Below are 19,908 nucleotides of genomic sequence, written 5' to 3' on the forward strand. Positions count from 1 at the left end.
CCGTAGTAAAAATGTGTGTGTCTGTATAAATCGTTCCGTGCTCATAGCTCATGTTTGTGTTAAAAGTTTCCTTATTATGATTTTGATGCAAATGTGAGTTATTTATGCAAGCCACAAGGGAGACTTAATTATATTTATGTAATTAGAGAATGCTTTACTGATTGTGTGTAAGTTTTGAACTTTAAGGAAGTTTAGTGTTTTTCAGATTAGAGAAAGATGTACAATTGAGAAAATGGAGAATCTCTGATATTATCGAGTCGAACTATTTTGTTCCATGATTGACATGCAAGGTTAAGAGTTCTAATTATCAATATTTCGTTGAAGTCACAAACTTATTTTTACGCATGACATGTTCGATCTTAGAGATATAACTTTTTGCATTTTGATTTCAATTTGAATATAGAAGAATTTCCACAAACTAGAGATTGAAGGTCTTGCTTAGCTGATGATTCTATAAGGAAAAATGAAATTTTCTTTTTTAATTTATTTGTTAATTAAGTTGTGTGTTGCGCAGAAAGAGTTCTTTCAGAAGTTTATTAAAAAAATCTTCATGCAATAATAGAATTGCAAATCAACTAAGTACTATTAAATGACTACTTAATTCCTATATTAAAAAAATTACTAATGCAATGATTTCGGAAGATAGAAAATTAGAAAAAAATTTATGAAGTGATTGTATTAGTATATAAATATTTGAATATTGTGATTAATTTATTATTACTATTATTTTTAGAAAATTTCATGGGCCTCTCTCTCGTGAAATTGCTGGTAATGCAACTGGTTTTTAAAATTGATGCAGTAGTCATCTCATTCAAAATCATATGGTTTTTCATTTCAGTTAATTCGTTGAGATACAAATTCGGCAAAATGCAAAACGATAAACCCCAAATTGTAAAACCCCCGCCATTTTTGAACCTCAACCATCGTCTCTTTCCAATTCCACCTGCATTCCGCTCAGCTTTCCTCTATATATACTCCCCAAATCAACTCTCTTTCACAAATTCAGTTTCCAGAATCAACCTGCATTTTTCTCTCCTGATTCGATACAGCTTTCCGAGATTCTCGCAATCGCAGTATGAATCCATTTGATGCTGAACTAACCCGAATTGAAGGTGCCCACACTGATGGCTTAAGGGGCCGCCCAAACCCAAGAAGGGGTAATAGAGGTATCCCCATTCCCCAAGGCCTCTCCCCGACGCCCGCCCAACAAGGGCCTATTTCTCAATCTCCTGAAATTCTCGGTTTGTACTCTTATTCTTCCTTCCTTTCGCGCTACTTTTTAAAACTTTTTAGTAATGTTTTCTCTTTTGGAGGCCAGCAATTCAAGGAATCGACTTAAGACCCTCTGTCCTTAGGGTTGAAATCGGAGAGGTACATTTCTTGTTCATTGCCTTGTTTTTCTTTATTGCGCAACTGGATTTTGATAGCATTTTGGACTTCATGCTTTTATGGTTGATGGCTTTTGTCGCTAAGCGATTGTGGAAAGAAACTAGTATGTGTCTTCTCGTACAGAATGTGAGCAGTGTATGTTAGTAAACTTGGGGAATTAAGTGCGTTCTTGGTGAATTATCGCTTTTCAGTTAAGAAGTTTGGAGTCGTGCTTTTATGGTCGATGGCTGTTGTTGCTAAGCAATGTGGAAAGAAACTAGCATGTGCCTTCTTGTAGAGAATGTGGCCAGTTTATGTTAGTATTAAACTTAGCGAATTAAGTGCGTTCTTGGTGGATTGTGGCTTTTGATTTAAGAAGTCGATCGTTCAGTTTCTATCACCAGGAGTAGTCCTGGAACGATATGCTCTTTTTAGTTTGAATTATGTATGCTTTAATGCAATCCGTGTAATGTACATCTCACGAACAGTAGTTTTTTTCACTAGGAAAAGTTTTTTTAAAGTGCTATAATTGGTTGCCTTGCTTCATAGAATCTGTATTACCTTACCGCATGGTAGTGTATAGCAACCAAATATGGTGTATGTGTAAAATGCAAGTTAGGGAGAATTTTTTTGAATGGTCCGCATAAGGAATCTCTCAATTTTCGACCCTCTTATGCTTGATGACGCTTGTCGTCTAATTAATGCTTTTGGTTTCTCATATTTGTTGTTTCCTACAAAATCATTGTCGACCGGCCTCTTATGCTTGATGACTCTTGTCGTCTAATTAATGCTTTTGGTTTCACATATTTGTAGGACATTGTTTCAAAGATAAAAGCTTTTACAAAACAAGGATCATGGAAAGATACAGTGGTCATTTTGTCTGCTACTGGTTCTATCTCTAGTGTTTACATAGGCTATAACGGGAGCTCTGTTATCCGTATCGTTCCTAAGGTTGTAAATGTAATTGTCATGTATTGCTATCGTTCTTGTGCCTGAAAATGAACTGGTTTGTTGATGAATTGACAGGGATGTTATGGCATACTGTCTTTAAAAGGTAGCTTCACAGTATCGAAGAGCAAGGTTTGTCAAACTGAGGGGCTGATGGTGTCATTGGCTGAGACGGATTACTCTGTATTTGGTGGTTCCGTTCATGGAAAGCTTATAGCTGCAACGCCCATTCAGGTTGTAGTGGGGAGATTCACGAATGCCAAGGGTGACGGTGGCAGTGGCGGTGGCGGTGGCAGAGGCAGAGGCATAGGCAAAGGTAGAAGGAGAGGCAGGGGCAGGGGCAGGGGCAGAGGAAGAGGCTCCTCATCTGATCCACCTCGTTCTGATTTAAGAGCTCCCTCTAAACGGGGCAGTGGAAGCAGAGGCGGAGGCTCCTCGTCTAATCTACCGTCTGGAGGCGTAGGCGGAGGCTCCCTCTCTAATCCACTTTCAAGTGATTCTGGTGATTTTGACCCTTCACAGTACATCAGTCAACCCTTCTCACCTAATCCACCTTCCAGTGTTGGAACTCACTTTGCATCGAGCAACGGAAGCAAAGGCTCCTCATCTAAACCACCTTCCCATTTCGCAGGCGGGGGCTCCTCATCTAACCAACCCTGCAATGAAGCTCCCTTCTTCAGATTTTTATAGTGATTCTGGTGATGAATGATGATACTCCTGTGCCGTTGACTCCATCAAAATGTAAGCAAAACGCTAACATACAGAGCTTTACTCTACTTGTTTTACAATGTAAGCAAATCATCCATCACAGATACATAGCATTTTCTTTTACTAGTTGTTTCGATTGTAGCAAAATGCTATACTTTTCTCATTCAGATATATCATCAAGTGTCAATAATACTTACCAACGGCTTGCTCAATCAATTTGCGTTCTTTCTCTTATTCATCAATATTTCTTTAGATTTTCTATTTTGTTTTCTTTTGTAGATATCATTCTTTCATTATCTTTCTGGTTCCTTTTCTTTGGGAATTAGGAAATTTCTATGTTTTTATTGCATTTGGTTGGTTAGATTTGATTTTCTTTCTATTTTGTTTTCAATGCTTTGATATTAGTTTGAAAACTTATCTCTAGTTACATAATATGAATGGTCAGTTTAATCATGTTATGAAATACTGAAGTGTTAGTATATTGTATGCCACTAGCTAGAAGGGTTTGGGAGATCAGTTATATGATAGGAGGAGAGTGACTCTTCAATACAGCAATTACATGCGATTAAAGGTTGTAAATTTCAATTAATTAGGACTTAGGAGTACTTGCTAGTGAAAGGGTAGATCCGTAGATCTGTATTAGACGAGACCTTAAATAGGAGTGTATATAAGGAAAGTACTCCGTAATGGTGCCCAAAACTTGAAATGGCACTAAAGAAATTATTTGTTTTATCCAAATTATTAATTTATTGAGTATTTTCTAGGAAGGTTTTATACTTTTATTTAAGGACATATATTAATCGATTGAATTAAACACAAAAAATCAACACATATTTAAGGATTAATTTATAATTAGAAATGTCATCGTTCCCGATGCTATGAGAAGTGACAGCAAGAAGCCAAATAATCCCCACGGAAATTATTTACGTTCAGACATACACATACCGTAGTAAATATAATCATGTATGTATAGTGTATACCGATCGATGCTCAGAAATCAATGTCAGAAAATGACACTGCACTGCAACCTTTATCAACTGCCAATCCAACCCTAGCTGCAGTATATAAATTTTTATCTCTCTTTTTTACTCATGCCCTAACCCTTCTTCCAAACTTTCCAAATCATCATTCCTCACTATACCAAACAAAAATATTGAATCAATCAATTCAATGAAACAGTGCTCACTCGTAAAAAACCTCGAGGTATTCTATAAAATTTAATCTTGAGAAAAAAAATTAAAGTAAAAAATGGAAAATTGCATACAAGTAAAATCAAAGTTCCGTCATGGCGGCGGGTGCGGCCTCCGCCCCAGCCGGAGTTCTAGGTCTATCTCCTCCTCTTCGGCTGAGTGTTTTGTGTTTTCGTCCAAACCTCGAATGTTGCTGTTATTGTTGTCGTTGCTGTTGTTTGATGCAGATGGTTCAGTGTTTGTGGAGTGGCAGAGGGAGGAAACGACACTGTTGGGTGCCGTTTCAGTAGGTTTAAATGTATTGTTGGCGAAATGTTGAAGAGGAATTGAGTAATTAGGGAAAATGATGGAATTAGGGTTTGGTAAAGGGTAAACAAGGCACAATCCGTCAGCGCCGAATTCGTGGCCTGTTTGGATAAGTATCCGCGGTGGCTGAGAGGGGACGAGGGGCGGCGGCGGAGGCACCTCGTGCAGCCTGGCGCGATCACGGCGGTGCACGTTCATGTGGCCGCCGAGGGCTTGGGCGGAGCGGAACTCCCTCCGGCAGTATGTGCACGTGTAGGAGCGCGGCGGCCACGTGCAGCCCAGCAGGTTGCCCGTCGTGTCCTCCTCGAACGCCCGGACTTCCCACGAATCGTCGTCTTCGTCTGGAGATGCCTGATTGTTGTTGTTCCGCATCGCGAAATGTGATTGGGGTTGGTTTGAATTTGGGAAGGAGGAGGTTAGGGACGTGAGTCCGAGGTAGGGAGCCATGAGACAAGTATCATTTAAAGGTTAAATCTCATTTAAAGGTTAAAATAAATGCAAAGTTGATAATTTTTTTTAAAAAAAAAGGAAAATAAAAGGGAAGAAAGATGATATGGTATAGTAATGGCGTTGAAGAAAGAGATGAATTGAATAAGAAAGAGATGAATAAGGGTGGTTAAAATAAGGGGGATGGGCGTAGTGGGAAAATGGGGACAAAATTCTCATAGCACCGAAGATATCAACAAAGTTTTTTGGGTATGCAGTTGGATTGTAGCTGTGAACACATAGCTAGATGAATATACATATAATTATAAGCATATGTATGTGTGTGTGGGTAAAAGATGTATCTTTGCACCTCCATTTGAGTACAAAAAGCAACAAACTGTGCATTGGCTTCAACGTATGTCCATGTCGAACAATCTTTGTCTTTCATCTCCTTAAGAGAGAGAGAGAAAGAGAGTAAATAATAGAGTACTCCATATAGTCTACTTAGCATAGATTGGCTGGATTTTATTTATTTGACTTGTCACTTTAATCGTTGCTTGTAACGACAATCAGTCTTACTCACCTAATATGGATACACTAGTTTTGATTTTTGAACACTTATCTACTCGGAAACATTGTACATATATAGTTTTCCCTTTTTAAGTAATTAAATAATTAATGAAATGATGATGTGAAAGTTGGCATATCATATGTTTAACCGACAGTTCATTCTCGTCATTTTGCAATCTCTAACATCTAAAAACTCATCTTTATCTGTAAACATTCAAGATTTATGACTTAATTCTTTCTAACTAAATGATAAATAAATTAAGAGGGTGCTTAATGTTCAAAGAGCTAATTATAACTAATTGTTGTCAAAATTTATTTTATGGAGAGCTAGCTTGTAAATTCTTTTGAACAAACTTATGAAATTTATAAGCTCGACCAAAAATACTCTAAAATAAAAAGAATTCTAAGAATGAAATTAAAATTAAGCCAATTGATTATAACTTTCGTTTTCGTTTAATTAATTTTGTTTCGACATGGCGTGGATTAGGCCACATTGCTTTCAAACGCAGATCACTAATTGCCATTGGTGGCCAGGAGGATTTAGCTAAGAGGAGGTCGATAATTTTTATGTTTTAACGGAGTACTAATTATACATCTTGTCCCCAATCTAGCTATCAGCCACTATATTTAACTGTCACGAATTTTAATAATGTTAATGTTATTGACTTTGTTTTTGGAGAGATATATAAATAGAATAAGGATCTCATTTTATTGGTAAAATGTGTTTTAAGTAAATTTTGTTCAACAATGACATATTTTGTAAATAATAGTAGTAGTACTATTAAAGAAGGTTAAAAAAGCTATAGCCTATATGGCATATGAGTATATTACTATAAAGGGCTGTGACAATTTTTCGGAAACAAATTTTACATGAGAATGGAATAGTTAATTGAAGATCTCAGTGTAATATGAAGATTAATTAATTCAAATTGAGTAAAGTTGATTCAATTTTGTTATGTCCAAACTAATCCAGTACATCGATTTTGATTAATTATAATTAGTGGGTGACGAGGGTTCATATCCCAATATAACTACTTAATAGATTTTTTATCCATATATATACATTTTGAAGTTAATAATAGTTATATTGATGATAATGTTTCTGTAAATTAATGAGGAATATTGGAGAAGATACAACTTAAGTGAGAACAAATGTAATTAGGAATGAGCTGTAGCTAGAGACAAGAGTTAATTAAATGCCTCTATTTATAGAAAGTTACAAAGTCAGGAATATAGATAAGTCTTCATTCTACACTAGTACTAGAAAAGATGCATATAAATATAATTACAATATAAAGAGATTGCCTCGTTAAAAAACTTGCCAGGAAATTCCAATATTGGGACAAAACTTCGCTAAAGGATATTATAACGAGTCAATTTAGTATTTTAGTTGATCTTGTGTTCCTACTTTCTGAATGTTGGCATTAAGTTATCTATAGGGAACAAATCCTATTAGGTAGGTAAAATAATGTTTGAGAGTTAAAAAACCTGTTTAATCATCGGTCAATTTTTTTGGATTCAATACCAAAATACACTTCTGTTCGCAGCTGAATTCATAGAATATGTTGAGTCTATGTCCGAAACCTTAAACCCTCATCACTTTAGCCCTCGTCTTGCATGCCTTCCATAGTTTCACCGAATTATGTGTATTGTTTTTATTTTAAATAAGAATTAGTATATTTAATTAAGATATTAGAATTAATTTAGTATTCTATTATTAATTATAATTTTATTATACTTAAAAGACTAAGTTAATTACATTAGTTATTCAACAATTTATGATAAAAATGAAAAATGTGAGTAGCATCTGAACGTGAGTAGCATGAGATGGAAAAAATAGTAACTACGAGGTAGACTAAGAAAAAAATAATCAGAAATTGAATTAATTTTGTAGACGAATCAAGAAAGTATGCGTCAACAGTGACGAAGCCGCTATGAGGCCTGAGGGGCCAGTGGCCCTCCCAACATATACAATTATTACTGTATATATGCTATTAAAAAGACAAAGATTGTGATTAGCATAATTGGTTTTAGCCCAAGTCAGTGTCCTAGCTTACCCGATTTTGAATCCCACAACCTGCAATCGTTTTTTTTTTTTTATTCTTTGCATAATTTCTTACAATTTTATGCTCCCAAGTTCAACTCCACTTGAGCTTAGAAATCATTCTTTTCCTTGCTTTATTTTCTTACACTCTTAGGCCATCCACAATGGGGCGGACGATGACTTAACCATCGTTCGTGCTTGATCGATCGTCCGCGGACGATGCTCATCGTCCACCACTGTGGCATCGCGGACGATGCTCACGCGTTTTTTTTTTCCAAATTTTTTTCTTATTTAAACACCACAATTCTCTACCATTTCAAACACTCCAATTTCACATCTCTTCAATTATTCTCTCTTATCTCCTAAAAAATGAATCCCGACGGCGACGATTTGAACTTTCTATGGATGAAGTTGTTTTCTCCAATCGTTGTAGTGTTTAAATATTCAAAAAATAAAGAAAATGCTTAGGGCGGGCATAGTCCGCCCCATTGCAGCTAGAAGGGGCGGAGGATAAAATGCTGACGTGGCAGTGCATAGGGCGGGGCTTAGTCCGCCCCATTGTGAAAGCCCTTATGTCCAGGAGTTTGTTTGATGTTCCCAAAGTTCAATCCATTCAGTCACAAATTATTGTTTTTACATTTTTAATTCCAACAATTTGTTTTATTTCCTTACAGTATATTTTTATGTTTTCAAGTTCAAATCCTTCAGCCTAAAAAAATTTAAAAATAAATCCTTGTTTTCTTTCTGTACACTCTTATGTCTAAGAGCATCTCCAATGCAAATAGGCCAGCCATAGGCCAGCCACTCTCTCTCCTTGCCACGTCAGCAGCACTAAAAATCCATCTGCCACATTAGATTTAGGCCAGCCATAGGCCAGCCGCAATAAAAATAATTCAAAATATACTACATTTACGGAATTAAAATTACGATTAAATTACAGAATTAAATTTACGAAACATATACGGGAAAATTCATTAATTGCATTAAAAAAAAGGTACATAGATAAAAAAAAAATTACATAATAAAGAAAAAAAACTATCGGCGTGCAGTCCTCCATGCCCACAACTCTTCAATTATATCCTTTTGGAGTTGAATATGAGCTTCAACTTGGCGTATGTCGGCATATTTCTTGAGGCGGTCGGCTTCATCGAGAGGTACCCCACGTCGTACGCTAGGGGTGGCCGTTCCGTGGCTTGGACCGGCTTCATCGTCATTGGCCCAACTAGTCAGTTGTACGCCTTCGTCTTCGACGATCATGTTGTGCATGATAATGCAGGCGTACATTATTTGGGAAACGCATCTGACATCCCACAAACGCGTTGGACACTTAATTGCCGCCCATCGAGACTGGAGCACACCAAATGCGCGCTCCACGTCCTTGCGCACCGACTCCTGCCTTTCCGCAAAGTAGGCCTTCCTTTCATCACTTGCGTGTCTGATCGTCTTCACAAAGACAGGCCACCTAGGGTATATCCATCCGCCAAGTAGTAGCCCATATCATGCCGGTTGCCGTTGGCCACAAATGAGACGGCTGGATCGATGCCCTGACACTTCTCGTTGAATAGGGGCGACGAGTTGAGGACGTTGAGGTCGTTGTTTGACCCGGCAACCCCAAAATATGCATGCCAGATCCACAGCCGGTAATCAGCTACGGCCTCGAGGATCATCGTGGGATTCTTTGACTTGTAGCCGGTCGTGTAGGCCCCCTTCCAGGCAGTCGGACAGTTCTTCCACTCCTAATGCATACAATCTATGCTGCCTAATATCCCGGGGAACCCATGCTGCTCCCCGTGCATCTGCATCAAATGCTGACAATCTTGGGAAGTAGGGCTTCGAAGGTACTACTCACCGAAAATTTGAATCACGCCCTGACAGAAAAACTTCAGACATTCCAGGGCAGTCGTCTTACCGATGTGGAGGTACTCATCCCACATGTCTGCCGCGCCTCCGTAGGTCAACTGCCTGATTGCCGCCGTGCACTTTTGAATAGGGGTGTGGTCGGGTCTGCCAACCGCATCGTGCCTGAAGCGGAAACACAGATATCGACGCTCCAAAGCGTCAACAATACGCATAAACAATTCCCTGCGCATTCTAAAACGCCGCCTGAACATGTTTGCGGGAAACCGCGGGTTCTCTGAAAAGTAGTTGTCATATAGCCGCTGATGTGCAGCTACGTGATCCAGATCAATCACTGCTCGGCGGTGGACAACCCGTGGAGGGTGAGGTATCGCCTGCTGTTCCACCCTACGCATGTACCGCTCCATCTAGCGGTTCATGTAGGCCTCCATAGCCTCGTTCATCCTCCGTTCGTACTCCTCAGCATCCCCACCACTCCTACCACCCGCGTTACTCATCGCTCGATGATGCTCTTGTACAAAAATTTAGAGAGGGAAAAAACTCGTTAAAACAAGTGGTGCAAATGAAAATGAAACTAAAATCGCGTTTATATAGGTTTTTAAAAAAATCGAAATTGGGCGCTGGCCGATCGGCACGCCACAATGGCGGCCAGCGCATCGGCCAGCGCCACGCAATCGGCTAGCCCTGGCCGCTTTTTTCGCCGATTTTGCGCTGGCCTACTCCAATGGTTCGGGTAGCCGACCGGCTAGCCACGCGAATCGGCTAGCTGGCATTGGAGATGCTCTAATAGTTTTACTCTAACTGCTATTTTATTTGCATATATCCAACTTTTAGTTTTATATTACCCCCCTCGTCCCATTAAAATATGGGCAATGGATATAGCACGAGAATTAAGACAAAATTGATAAGGTAAGAGATGATGAGAATGGTATGGTAAAGTAAGAGAGATGATGAGAATGGTAGTTAAAGTAGTGTTAGTGGATAGTGGATCTACATTATTAAATTCATATAACTTTCCAAAAGTGGAATGCACAAATTTTTATAGGACGGACGAAAATGAAAAGTGCACATAATTTTATGGGATGGAGGGAATATAATTAACTTGCAATCTTGCACCTTGTTTTCAAACGATAATAAGCATATAGTAATATATTTCTAGTTTCTATTATGAATTCTCTTTTTTTTCCTCTCATTTTTCATCTACTATATCTTTTGCAAACCCCATTGCCGATGCTACAAAAAATTTCGGCGGTGTCAACTCTAAAAAATACCTAAGCTTTGGGCACCCAACATAGAGTTCATGGCTTCGTCACTGTGCGTCAAATCATTGAATTCATGTACATGATTTCAGTAATTCACAATTTTACTGTAAAAATCATAAAGATGTCTATGGAATTATTATCTGAAATCTAGTGTTTTTGTATTTTCCTATAATTGTTTTATTTTAGTAGGAGTACTAATAATATTGTAACTGGATAAATAGTTTCTTTTTAATATTATTATTGTTATGAAATGATTGTAAATAAATTTTATTAGTCATTTATGATGCGAGGAGGGGAATTACTATATTTAAAAAAAAATCTGAACACTAAATATAGTTGAAATCTAAAACCCTCCGTCCCTTCAGCCCTCGTCGTGCCTCTGCCTTCCATCGCCAACATCACCGTCCAGTGCTGCCGTTGAAGTCTACAGAGGTTCAACGAAGGAGCGCTGCTCTCCAACATCACTCATAAGGTTGATTCATTTGATTTCTTCAATCTCCATACTCTATTTTTTTTCATAGGGATTATTCATATTGTCTGAATCGGCATTGGCCGGTTTTTGATTTGTCAGGCCTGTGTGCAATCTACAAAATTCAAATTCAAAATTAGGGCAAAACACCAATTTAGGGCTAATCCAAGCAACAAATTCAGGTTTAATATGTCGAGTTCCGGCGAACCGAGCAGAAAACGGCCGTTTATAGAGATAGATAAGCCGAGTACAGTATTGTGCACAGTGGTGGCAATGGATTACAAGAATCTCTTTTACAGAGTGTGTAGTGTGTGCGAAAGGACTCTGCCGGACAATCCCGGTAGCTCTTGCAGCCACTACAACTGCACCAACAGTTTCAATCCTTCTACTTCCAGCTCCAAACGCCTCTTTCGTGTTCTTGTAAGTTGCAAATTTGAATGCTGGAAGGAACATTGGGTGAAAAATTCAATTGCTTTTATGAATTTGGATGTAAATTGTAATAAATGATTCGATTTGCAGGTGTCAATAGCTACGGATACAGAGATTTTGGTGGTGATAATGTTCGATAGGGCCGCGAGAGTGTTGTTTGGTTGCTCTGCTGATGAGTTTTTTCACTTTGCCAAGACTCACCCCTATGCCTGTATGCTTTTGAGCTCATGTTTTTCCACATTTCTTCTAATGAAACAAAAAGTTTAGTAGATTTTGATGTGGAATTGTGCAGCTACAACGGCGAGCAAGGCTCTGGAGGGAGAGATTTTGACTGTAACGTTATCAAAGCCGAAGAATGGCAATGCTCAGCACCTACGTGTGGTATCGGTTATACCTATGCGAAGTGATTTTCAGCCAGCCATCCACACTTTGAGGGAATTGTATCCACCCTAACTAACATTTCACTTTCGTGGAAGCTATTCTGTGATTAAGAATTTCTATTCTTGCTTTATGTATTGTCTAATACTAGAACTTGAGAGAATGAATAATCGTAGGTTGCTGCTGCTGAGTATGTTTAGTTTTGTGTATTTTCCTAGATTCTTTTTGTAGTTTGATGCCCTGCAAGATTCTTGGCATCGTTTACAAACACGAGGACATGTGTATATTCTTCTAAATCTCAATCAAAATCCTCTATTTGTTCTTGATTATGATCATTAGGGATAATTTTTTATGCATTTTGCAGATCAAAACTACTGTTGCAAATATTAGTGAAAATTGCTCTGTTTCACAAAAATTCCAATGATGAGAGGTCTGTTTCATCTGATGAGAGTGGTTAGTTTGTAAAAGTGGTAAATGCCAAATTTTGTCTTGTACTAATAATGTGAGTGGATACCTGGAAGAGCCCAGGCCAGTGGGATTTTTGGTCCAGGAATTGTTTGTCGGATCTTATAACGTTTTTGTGAGCAGTGATCAGATGATCATCGGGGAATCACACTTCTCCTCACCGTTTTAATCCAAACTGATGAATCCTCTTTACCAATCTAAGAAAATTCGTCAGAAATGAAGAATAATGTTTCTTTGATAGGCGTTTATAGTGAATAAGAAGGACCGGATTTTGGGCCGAAGGGGGAGAAGAAGATGAACACTGGGGAAGTCAGAAGATGAAAAATTTGGTGATGAAATCGAATTGATTCCCTGCCCTTACACGCGAGGCAAGGGAGGCGAAGGAATGGTATATGAGCGTGCGGCTCAGTCTTAGACCACGTTGCATATCGGGAACCCAGTGCCATTGGTCGGTTGGGTCCTTGAGACCGAGAGTGCCCTAAAAACAACTTTGATACATATGAGCACAAGCATAAATTTACATCTTCAAGTTATTTATAATTAGTTACTCTCGTGGCTTTTCTTCACAAATATGAAGAAGTGAGGATCAAATGCATCTCAAAAATGACGACGAAATGTTGTTGTTTTTTTAATAAAAAATAATAGGTTGGGAATTCGAGTTATCTCAAATATGTGTAAATCTTGAAAAAGTGAAACTAGACCACAATCAAATTTAGGCGCGTTTCAGATTTAGTTTAGGGAGTACTCCCTCCGTCCGCGAATAGGAGTCCCGTTTTTCCATTTTAGTCCGTCCGTGAATAGGAGTCCCGGTTCACTTTTACCATAAATAGTAATAGGGTCAAACCTTCCATTAGCTCATTCCATTCACATTTTATTTAAAACTAATATATACAAAGTGGAACCCCTATTCCACTAACTTTTTTCCACCTACTTTTCTTAACATGTCTTAAAACTCGTGCCACCAATGAATGAGACTCCTAATGGCAGACGGAGTAGTATATAGTACTTAGTAGTTTATGATGGTTTTTCGGTCAAATTAAAAAATCTAATGGTTAAATATCTTAAATGACTGTCATTTTTATCCGAAACCTTTTATTCGTTGTGATGATTTTCAAGTTGAAAATTTATTTCTTGTAATAATTGACAAAATAGACATAATATCCACATTGTGCTCGAGATTTTTGCATGAAAACAACCTCACCAAATACGAGTAATATTAGTGATGTTATTTTTGTCACATGGCATAAAGTAACTGTAATATTTGGAATAGCTGAAAGAAAGAATGGGTATGATTTTGATTATGAAATTAGAAAGCATGCAAAGGTGATCATGCAAAATACCCGCTCTCCTAACTGCAGAGTAAACTACGGATCAATCCATCATGCACAATTATCAATCACGGATGCGCAGTTTCCCGCCGCCGTTTTGGTTTTATTTTTATGTGAAATGTTGAGCTGATGTTTGGAGCTTGAAATCTCAGCTCTCAGCTTGAATTAGAGCTGGAAAATGGACATCCTGTTTTCTCAGATTCAAGCGGACCTCCGCTCCAACGACTCCCTCCGCCAGTCCAGCGCGTTACTCCAAGCGCTGCAGCAATCCGCGGCGGGGCGTGACATCTCCGTCATCGCCAAATCCGCCGTCGAAGAGATCGTCGCCTCCCCTGCCTCCGCCGTCTCCAAAAAGCTCGCATTCGACCTCATCCGCAACACTCGCCTCACCGCCGATCTCTGGGACACCGTCTGCACCGGCATCCGCAACGACATCGACTTCCCCGATCCCGACGTCACCGCCGCCGCGATCTCAATCCTCGCCGCAATCCCCTCCTACCGCCTCAGCAAACTCATCCACGACTGCAACAAGGAGATCTCCGACTGCTTCGACTCCCCCAGCGACAATCTCCGCTTCTCCGTCACTGAAACCCTAGGCTGCATCCTCGCGCGCGACGATCTCGTCACGCTGTGCGAGAACAACATGAAGCTGCTCGATCGCGTCTCCAATTGGTGGAATCGCATCGCCCGGAACACGCTTGACAAGTCCGATAACGTCTCCAGGGTTGCGTTCGAGTCCATCGGAAAACTGTTCCAGGAATTCGAGACGAAGAGGATGAGCCGCCTCGCGGGAGACAAATTAGTCGATACTGAAAACTCGGTCGCGATTAGGTCGAAATGGGTTGCTTCGATGGTCGATTTCTTGTGGAAGATGAGAAGCACGTTGATGTGCCGATCGCTACTTCTACCTATAGAGAGCTTCAGAGCTACGATTTATCCTCTGGTTTATGCAGTTAAGGCCGTCGCATCAGATTCCATTCAGGTGATCAAGAAGCTCTCTAGCAGGAACGTCGTGGCTTCGGATTCAAAAGAAGCAGAGAGGTTTATAGGAGTGTCGGATGTGGTGTCGCATTTGGCTCCTTATTTGGAGTCATCATTTGATCCTGCTTTGATATTTGAGGTGGGGATTAATATGTTGTATTTGGCTGATGTTCCTGGTGGGAGGCCGGAGTTGGCATCTGCCTCCATTACTGCAATCCTCACACTCTGGGACAGACAGGAGTATTCTTCTGGACGCGAGACCATAGTTAGAGCCGTCGTCAATAATTTGCATCTCCTTGACCTTAGCATGCAGGTATATCATCATCTGCACATCACATCTTCAAATTCATAAATTAGGAATACTAATGCTTGTTAATTTATTTGGAGCTAATTGCTTTCATATGCTATCACAGGTGTCATTGTTTAAAAAGCTGCTTCACATGGTGAGGAACTTGAGGGCGGAGTCGGATAGAATGCATGCTTTGGCATGCATTTGTCGAACTGCTCTTTGCGTTGATCTTTTTGCAAAAGAGAGCATTCGCCGAGGGCAAAAACCTGTTGCAGGAACAGATATTGTGTCACTGTTTGAAGATGCGGCTGTTAAAGCTGATCTGAATAATGTGACTACAAAGAGCTTGTTTAGAGAAGAATTAGTTGCGATGCTGGTGGAGAGCTGCTTCCAATTGTCGTTGCCTTTGCCTGAGCAAAAGAACTCTGGTATGGAGAGCAGGGTGATTGGAGCGTTAGCCTATGGAACCGGTTATGGTGCGTTGAATTGGACAGAACCAGCTTTGGAAGTGGTGGAAGTCTGCAGGCCATGCGTTAGATGGGATTGTGAGGGTCGTACGTATGCCATTGATTGCTATCTCAAGTTGCTTGTTAGACTCTGTCACATTTATGACACCCGTGGCGGAGTTAAAAGAGTAAAAGATGGGGCTTCTCAGGATCAGATACTCAATGAAACACGGCTGCAAAATTTGCAGCGAGAGCTTGTTAGGGATCTCCCGGAGGTTAGCAATGCAGCAGCAACTGAAATCTTGTCTTTGCCTTTTAAATACTGTAACGTCGTGAATATTGCTTTTTTGCTTCTCTCTGTTAGAAACCAGGGATCGATTAAGATTTCTCATACTCTGCTTGTTCTGATTGTGTTATGCTATAAACATAACTGGCCTTACTGGCAGGTAAACACGCCTAGAATTGGTGCCCGTCTTCTGTGGGCAATTGCAGAGCACGTTAATTTGGACGGATTGGATCCTCTTCTGGCTGATGACCCTAATGACCTGTTAAACGTCATTGTGACAAATATCCATAATATCCTACACAACACAGACTCATCTCCTAGCACATTGAATCGACCTCAAGATGTTCAAGTAGCACTTCTATGTGCACAACGTGTGGGATCACGTCATCCTAGGGCTGGCCAATTGCTGCTCCAGGAACTTGAAGAATTCAAGAGCAGTCCCTCTTCCGATTCAGTCACCAAGCATCAATGCCGTTTATTACTTCCGAGAATTAAATATGCATTAAGCCATTCAAGTGATAGGTAAGCATTTTGCTCCTATGCATACTTAGAGAAGAGTTACAGTTTGTCTACTGCATGTTTGTCAGGTGATCCTAATTTCATTTGATGATGTGTCTGCCAACTAAGCTTCCCTTTATGATTTATACCTAATCTGGTTTGAAACTACTTTGTGTGTGGTGCATCTAAGCCCTACTTTACAGCAATCCAAGGGTGCCTCGATTGCAAGATTGCAGCTTTATACAGAATATTTGAACATTAAATATTGCATAACTTGCTATGGTTGTCTGATCTTGTTTTTCTTTTCTTTTTTTGGTTTCTAGGTGGATTGGGGTTGGTGACACCAGAGGAGACTACCCTTTTAGCCACCACAAGCTAACTGTTCAGTTCTATGAAGCTTCTGCGGCTCAGGACCGGAAACTAGAGGGATTGATTCATAAAGCTATTTTAGAACTTTGGAGACCAGATCCCAACGACTTAACTCGATTGCTGGCAAAAGATATTGACTGGAGTTTGGTCAAGGTTCCCCCACGTGCATTGACTTTGTCTGCTAGCAGTGATCCTTGCTATGTTGAAGGATATCATTTGACAGATCCAAATGATGGAAGGATTACCCTGCATTTAAAGGTAATGAACTCTACTGAATAGGTCGCATGTTAAACAACAGTTTTTTACCTTATGAGTAGTACAATGAGATAAGAGTAAAATTTCACATATTGCAGGTTCTTAATCTTACAGAGATTGAAATAAATCGCGTGGACATACGATTTGGTCTATCCGGTGGGTTATACTTCATGGACAAATCTCCTCAAGCAGTGCGGCAGTTGAATTATCTTAATTCACAGGTAACTGCAGTATAATTCGGTTAATTCTGTTGAAAACTCTTATTTCTTCTAAGTATTTTCTTAAATTTCTAACAGACGAGCTATATATATACTGTGACATGAGTAAGATTGCATTAAAAAATGATGCATGAGGCGAACGAACTAATCACTCAACGAAACACCACATTTATTTCATTTATATACTTTGAACTCTTATATGGTGATATCCTATGGAACTAAAACTTGACATTAGTTGTAAAAAGTTAATAATATAAGAATTTATATCCAGGAACCGGTGCATTGCAGTGTGACAGTGGGTGTATCGCACTTTGAGCGATGTGCATTCTGGGTTGAAGTCATGTACTACCCTTTTCAAGGTAGGCATGCTCAAGCAGAGTACGGAGGAGGTTACGCTGAAGAAGATCCAGAAATGGCGAGATACAGGAGAAGTCTAAGGCCGGCAATTGGAGAGCCTGTGATATTAAGATGCCAGCCGTATAAAATTCCTCTGACTGAACTTCTTTTGCCACATAAGATATCACCAGTTGAGTTTTTCAGATTATGGCCTAGTTTGCCTGCTATAGTGGAGTGCACAGGCACGTATACGTACGAAGGAAGTGGTTTCAAGGCGACTGCTGCACAACAGTATGGGGAGTCTCCTTTCCTCAGTGGCTTGAAATCTCTGTTGTCTAAGCCTTTCCATAAAGTTTGCTCGCATATTATCCGGACAGTTGCTGGATTCCAGGTACTCAAAACTATATATATAGATAGATAGATGGCTCTTATTTATAGTGAATGAGATGTTGATTTGTTAAAACAACAGATGTGCTATGCTGCTAAAACATGGATAGGAGGGTTCGTGGGGATGATGATATTTGGTTCAAGTGAAGTGAGCAGAAATGTGGACCTTGGTGATGAAACGACAACGATGGTGTGTAAGTTTGTGGTTAGAGCTTCGGATGCAAACATAGCAAAGGAGATGGGGTCGGACGTGCAGGAGTGGATGGACGACTTGACTGATGGTAGCATTGAGTACATGCCTGAGGAAGAAGTGAAGGAGGCTGCTGCGGAGAGGCTGAAAATGTCGATGGAGCATATAGCGCTGTTGAAGGCAGCACGGCCGCGTAAAATGAGTGATCATGAGCAGCAACAACAGGAGCAAGCGGATGAGGATGGAAAGGAGACCACCTTATTTAAGTTGAGTGCAGAAGAGGTCGAACATCGAGCTCTTCAATCCGCCGTCTTGCAAGAGTGGCATCACCTATGTAAAGACAGGAGTACCAAACTTTAGCCTCCAAGTAGTATAATTTTAGCTTTGGAAAAAGTGTTTCAAATTTAGCAAGGGAAATTAGAAAACTCAGTTGTAGTTCTGGGAATTCCAGCTTATTTATCATGTGAAATGGAAATTATAATCTCCAACTCATAAAAACGTCGTTATTTGAAATAGAGGCTAAAATATATCAACCCCAATTTTTAACATTTTTTTTAAAAGTCACTAACTACATTTTTCTTTGGAGTGAACTATACTAAAGTCCATAATCTTGTCGAAAAATACACCAATGGTCCCTAAAAAATTTTTATAGCCTATTTGGTACCTGTCGGTCTTTTATACCCATCAGCATTAAAAAAATCTCCTAAATGTCATGGAGGACATTTTCGCTATCTGGAAATTACAGTTTTGATACCTCTTCAATCTTGCAATTATTTTGGACATGCATAAAAGCACATTTTACAACAAAAAATATTTTCTTTTGAATTAATTCACTTAAATTTTTTAAATAATTACTTGAATACCGTATAGATTAAGCTTTATAATGAAGAAATTACTATAGTTCACTTTAATACTTTTAGTAGAAAAATGTTACTTGCAAGAGTACGCTTTAATTTACGTTAGATATAATTCATTTAAATTTTAATTATTATGTTTAAAAAATATTTTTCACTATACTATACTTTAATTAACGTAATTAAAATATTTATTTTTCACTAACATTTAAATATTTAAGTAACATTTTTAAATAAAAAATTACTATAATTCGCAATAATATTTTTTCTTCTCAAATTTAAAAAATAAATTTTTAAGTTAAAATAAATCCCTAAAAGAATTTTCAATAAATCACTTTAATATTTATATTAAAAAATGTTACTAATAAATATAAATTTTTCTTTGCAAACATACAGATTAAGTTGTATAATAAATAATATTTAATTTTAAAAATAAATAAAGCATAATTAAAATATTTGGTTTTTTTATTTAAATTTTTGAAATCATAAATCATCAAATATTATTTAAATGAAAGTATAATTGAGTTTATAAAAGAAAATGGTGATGGAAGAAAAAATAAAAAAAATTAAAGAGTAGAAAGGTCTAAAATGCCCAGAATTTTAAATATTCACACTAGTGGTGTTTAGGATTACTTTAGTCTTATCATACCAAAAATGATATAAAAATTTTTAGAGACTATTGGTGCATTTTATGTGAAGTTTTATATATGTCTCATTTGACATAATTAATTAATAAATAGAATAAAAGTACAAACAATACTCGAACATAGGGATGTTAATTGGGCTAACCCGCTCGGGTTCAGGCCAATCCACTCGGGTAGTCGGGCTATTTGGGTGCCGGTTATTCGGACTGTGAATTTTTCAGGTTATAAATTTTCGGTCATAACCCTGAATCTTCGGGTTTCGAGCTAATCCATGGACTATTCGGGTCAATAGCGATCTGATATGTTACTTTCCATACATTCCAATATTCTAACTTATTAAAAGACAGATTGTCGTAAATAATAAAGTATTATCAAAGTGATCAAGCAAAAAAAATACTAGCAATTGA

The 19,908-nt window shown here is 38.7% G+C and overlaps 4 protein-coding genes across 5 annotated transcripts; 3 read left to right on the forward strand and 1 right to left on the reverse strand.

Moving 5' to 3' along the window:
• Positions 1-903: 903 nt before the first annotated feature.
• On the forward strand, positions 904-3,204 carry LOC125216101 (uncharacterized). The gene is made up of 4 exons (XM_089066340.1): positions 904-1,241; positions 1,319-1,371; positions 2,182-2,319; positions 2,395-3,204. The coding sequence occupies exons 1-4, from the start codon at positions 1,076-1,078 to the stop codon at positions 3,004-3,006; spliced, it is 969 nt and encodes a 322-aa protein (XP_088922466.1). The 5' UTR covers positions 904-1,075; the 3' UTR covers positions 3,007-3,204.
• Positions 3,205-3,933: 729 nt separating this feature from the next.
• Positions 3,934-5,359, reverse strand: LOC125216100 (uncharacterized). The gene is made up of 2 exons (XM_048117722.2): positions 4,289-5,359; positions 3,934-4,159 (listed from the first exon to the last, which is right to left on the reverse strand). The coding sequence occupies exon 1, from the start codon at positions 4,965-4,967 to the stop codon at positions 4,308-4,310; it is 660 nt and encodes a 219-aa protein (XP_047973679.1). The 5' UTR covers positions 4,968-5,359; the 3' UTR covers positions 3,934-4,159; positions 4,289-4,307.
• A 5,637-nt stretch (positions 5,360-10,996) lies between these two features.
• LOC125215735 (replication factor-A carboxy-terminal domain protein) lies at positions 10,997-12,284 on the forward strand. Of its 2 annotated transcripts, none has more exons than XM_048117264.2 (4): positions 10,997-11,151; positions 11,251-11,568; positions 11,668-11,788; positions 11,870-12,284. In XM_048117264.2, exons 2-4 carry the CDS (start codon positions 11,338-11,340, stop codon positions 12,028-12,030), a joined length of 513 nt encoding a protein of 170 aa, XP_047973221.1. In that variant the 5' UTR covers positions 10,997-11,151; positions 11,251-11,337; the 3' UTR covers positions 12,031-12,284. The 2 variants fall into 2 exon arrangements, with proteins under 2 accessions (XP_047973221.1, XP_047973222.1); XM_048117265.2 differs by having other exon boundaries at positions 11,006-11,151; positions 11,331-11,568.
• Positions 12,285-13,926: 1,642 nt separating this feature from the next.
• LOC125210667 (protein TPLATE-like) lies at positions 13,927-18,411 on the forward strand. Its single transcript, XM_048110228.2, has 7 exons — positions 13,927-15,042; positions 15,143-15,739; positions 15,911-16,272; positions 16,572-16,875; positions 16,971-17,093; positions 17,362-17,817; positions 17,896-18,411. The coding sequence occupies exons 1-7, from the start codon at positions 13,927-13,929 to the stop codon at positions 18,361-18,363; spliced, it is 3,426 nt and encodes a 1,141-aa protein (XP_047966185.1). The 3' UTR covers positions 18,364-18,411.
• The last annotated feature ends 1,497 nt before the right edge of the window (positions 18,412-19,908 follow it).

Source organism: Salvia hispanica, chromosome 3 (genome assembly GCF_029641045.1).
Source record: "Salvia hispanica isolate PSC_SH4W2 chromosome 3, Shi_PSC_v1, whole genome shotgun sequence".
Taxonomy (NCBI): domain Eukaryota; kingdom Viridiplantae; phylum Streptophyta; class Magnoliopsida; order Lamiales; family Lamiaceae; genus Salvia; species Salvia hispanica.

What these genes read in the sequence shown, in the direction of transcription:
- LOC125216101 (XM_089066340.1), top strand. Translation starts at nt 1,076, where the DNA reads ATGAATCCATTTGATGCTGAACTAACCCGAATTGAAGGTGCCCACACT. An exon ending in TCAATCTCCTGAAATTCTCG is followed by an intron (nt 1,242 to 1,318) that starts GTTTGTACTCTT and finishes TTTGGAGGCCAG; the next exon opens with CAATTCAAGGAATCGACTTA. An exon ending in TTAGGGTTGAAATCGGAGAG is followed by an intron (nt 1,372 to 2,181) that starts GTACATTTCTTG and finishes ACATATTTGTAG; the next exon opens with GACATTGTTTCAAAGATAAA.
- LOC125216100 (XM_048117722.2), bottom strand. Translation starts at nt 4,967, where the DNA reads ATGGCTCCCTACCTCGGACTCACGTCCCTAACCTCCTCCTTCCCAAAT.
- LOC125215735 (XM_048117264.2), top strand. Translation starts at nt 11,338, where the DNA reads ATGTCGAGTTCCGGCGAACCGAGCAGAAAACGGCCGTTTATAGAGATA. An exon ending in AACGCCTCTTTCGTGTTCTT is followed by an intron (nt 11,569 to 11,667) that starts GTAAGTTGCAAA and finishes TTCGATTTGCAG; the next exon opens with GTGTCAATAGCTACGGATAC. An exon ending in CAAGACTCACCCCTATGCCT is followed by an intron (nt 11,789 to 11,869) that starts GTATGCTTTTGA and finishes GGAATTGTGCAG; the next exon opens with CTACAACGGCGAGCAAGGCT.
- LOC125210667 (XM_048110228.2), top strand. Translation starts at nt 13,927, where the DNA reads ATGGACATCCTGTTTTCTCAGATTCAAGCGGACCTCCGCTCCAACGAC. An exon ending in TTGTTAGGGATCTCCCGGAG is followed by an intron (nt 15,740 to 15,910) that starts GTTAGCAATGCA and finishes CCTTACTGGCAG; the next exon opens with GTAAACACGCCTAGAATTGG. An exon ending in TTAAGCCATTCAAGTGATAG is followed by an intron (nt 16,273 to 16,571) that starts GTAAGCATTTTG and finishes TTTGGTTTCTAG; the next exon opens with GTGGATTGGGGTTGGTGACA.